This window comes from Tupaia chinensis, unplaced genomic scaffold, assembly GCF_000334495.1.
Source record: "Tupaia chinensis unplaced genomic scaffold, TupChi_1.0 Scaffold144168_1, whole genome shotgun sequence".
Lineage (NCBI taxonomy): Eukaryota > Metazoa > Chordata > Mammalia > Scandentia > Tupaiidae > Tupaia > Tupaia belangeri.
The window spans coordinates 218,444-219,553 of record NW_006204024.1 but is presented as its reverse complement, the minus strand read 5'-3'; the positions used below and the strand labels follow the sequence as shown (position 1 = coordinate 219,553).

Genomic DNA, 1,110 nt, shown 5'->3' with positions numbered 1-1,110 from the left:
AGCCGTGAGAGGGATGCTGCAGGCAGGTGGCCGGTGGCAGGTGGCGATGAGCCCTGAGCCACCCTCGGCCTCTGCCCGGCCCCGGCCCCCACAGATATCGATGAGTGTCTGCAGCTGCCCAGGCCCTGCGCCCACCAGTGCCACAACCTCCAGGGTGGCTATCGCTGCCTGTGCCCACCAGGCCAGACCCTCCTCCGTGACGGCAAGGCCTGCACCCCGCTGAGGCGGAGTGCACAGAACGTGACCACCACCAGGCACCAGGGCCCCTTTGTGTCCTGGCTTCGGCCCCGGGCCCCCACCCCTGGCAGCTCCTACCACGCCTGGGTCTCACTCCGGCCAGGGTCCGGAGCCTCAAGCAGTGTAGGCCGGGCCTGGTGTCCCCCTGGCTTCATCAAGCAGAATGGCGTCTGCACAGGTAAGGCCAGGCCCCAGCCATCTCGCAGGGACACTAAGACTTCTGTGTGGTCCCAGGCCCCTAAGCGGGACCATAGGCAGCACCCCTCGAGCTCAGAAGCCCAGGGCAAGTGGAGTAGGTGCCCCGGCAGGTGGCTGTTTCCTCCAGGCAAGGCACCTTGGGGCACTGGCTGTGTGGAGAGGCCAGGGACTTCTAGAGAGAATGGAGAAGTGGCCAAAGCACTTGGCTTCTGGACACTTCACCTAGAGCGGTGACTTCTGGACAAACATCCCCAGGACCTCACGCTGGGAAACTCCTCTTGGTGCTCAGAGTAAAGCAGTCAAGGAGGGGGGCTTTCAGGAGCAAAGGAGAATGCTCCAGGCAGACCTGAGGACAGTAAGGGAACATTGTCACATGTTCCCCTGGCGGTACCAAGGACACAGTCAGGGATACCCACAGGCCCTGAGGAGGCTGGCAGAGAGGGGCAAGAGGGAGGTGGTCTCCCCGAAGGCTGGGTAGAGGGTCTGCGGTGTGAGTGGGGCCCTGCCCGAGTCTTGGTGAGTACAGGGTGGGGCAGGGTGGGGCTCCTCAGAGACACCCCCAAGCCCTGAATCTGGGGTGGTACCGGAAGGGCAGGCAGGGAGGGGGTGTGGCCACCGCAGGCCAGGGCCTTCCCCAGCCCGCCTCAGAGCGTGGCAGGCAGGGAGGGGGGCCCG

General features: G+C 65.3%; 1 protein-coding gene across 1 annotated transcript in view; it reads left to right on the top strand.

Annotated features, from left to right (window-relative positions):
• HMCN2 (hemicentin 2) overlaps positions 1 to 1,110 on the top strand; it is a 170,726-nt gene that overhangs the window by 166,048 nt on the left and 3,568 nt on the right. Inside the window, 1 exon segment of the mRNA XM_014583202.2 lies at positions 95 to 415. Within this exon segment, the coding sequence (XP_014438688.1) occupies positions 95 to 415 (321 nt within the window).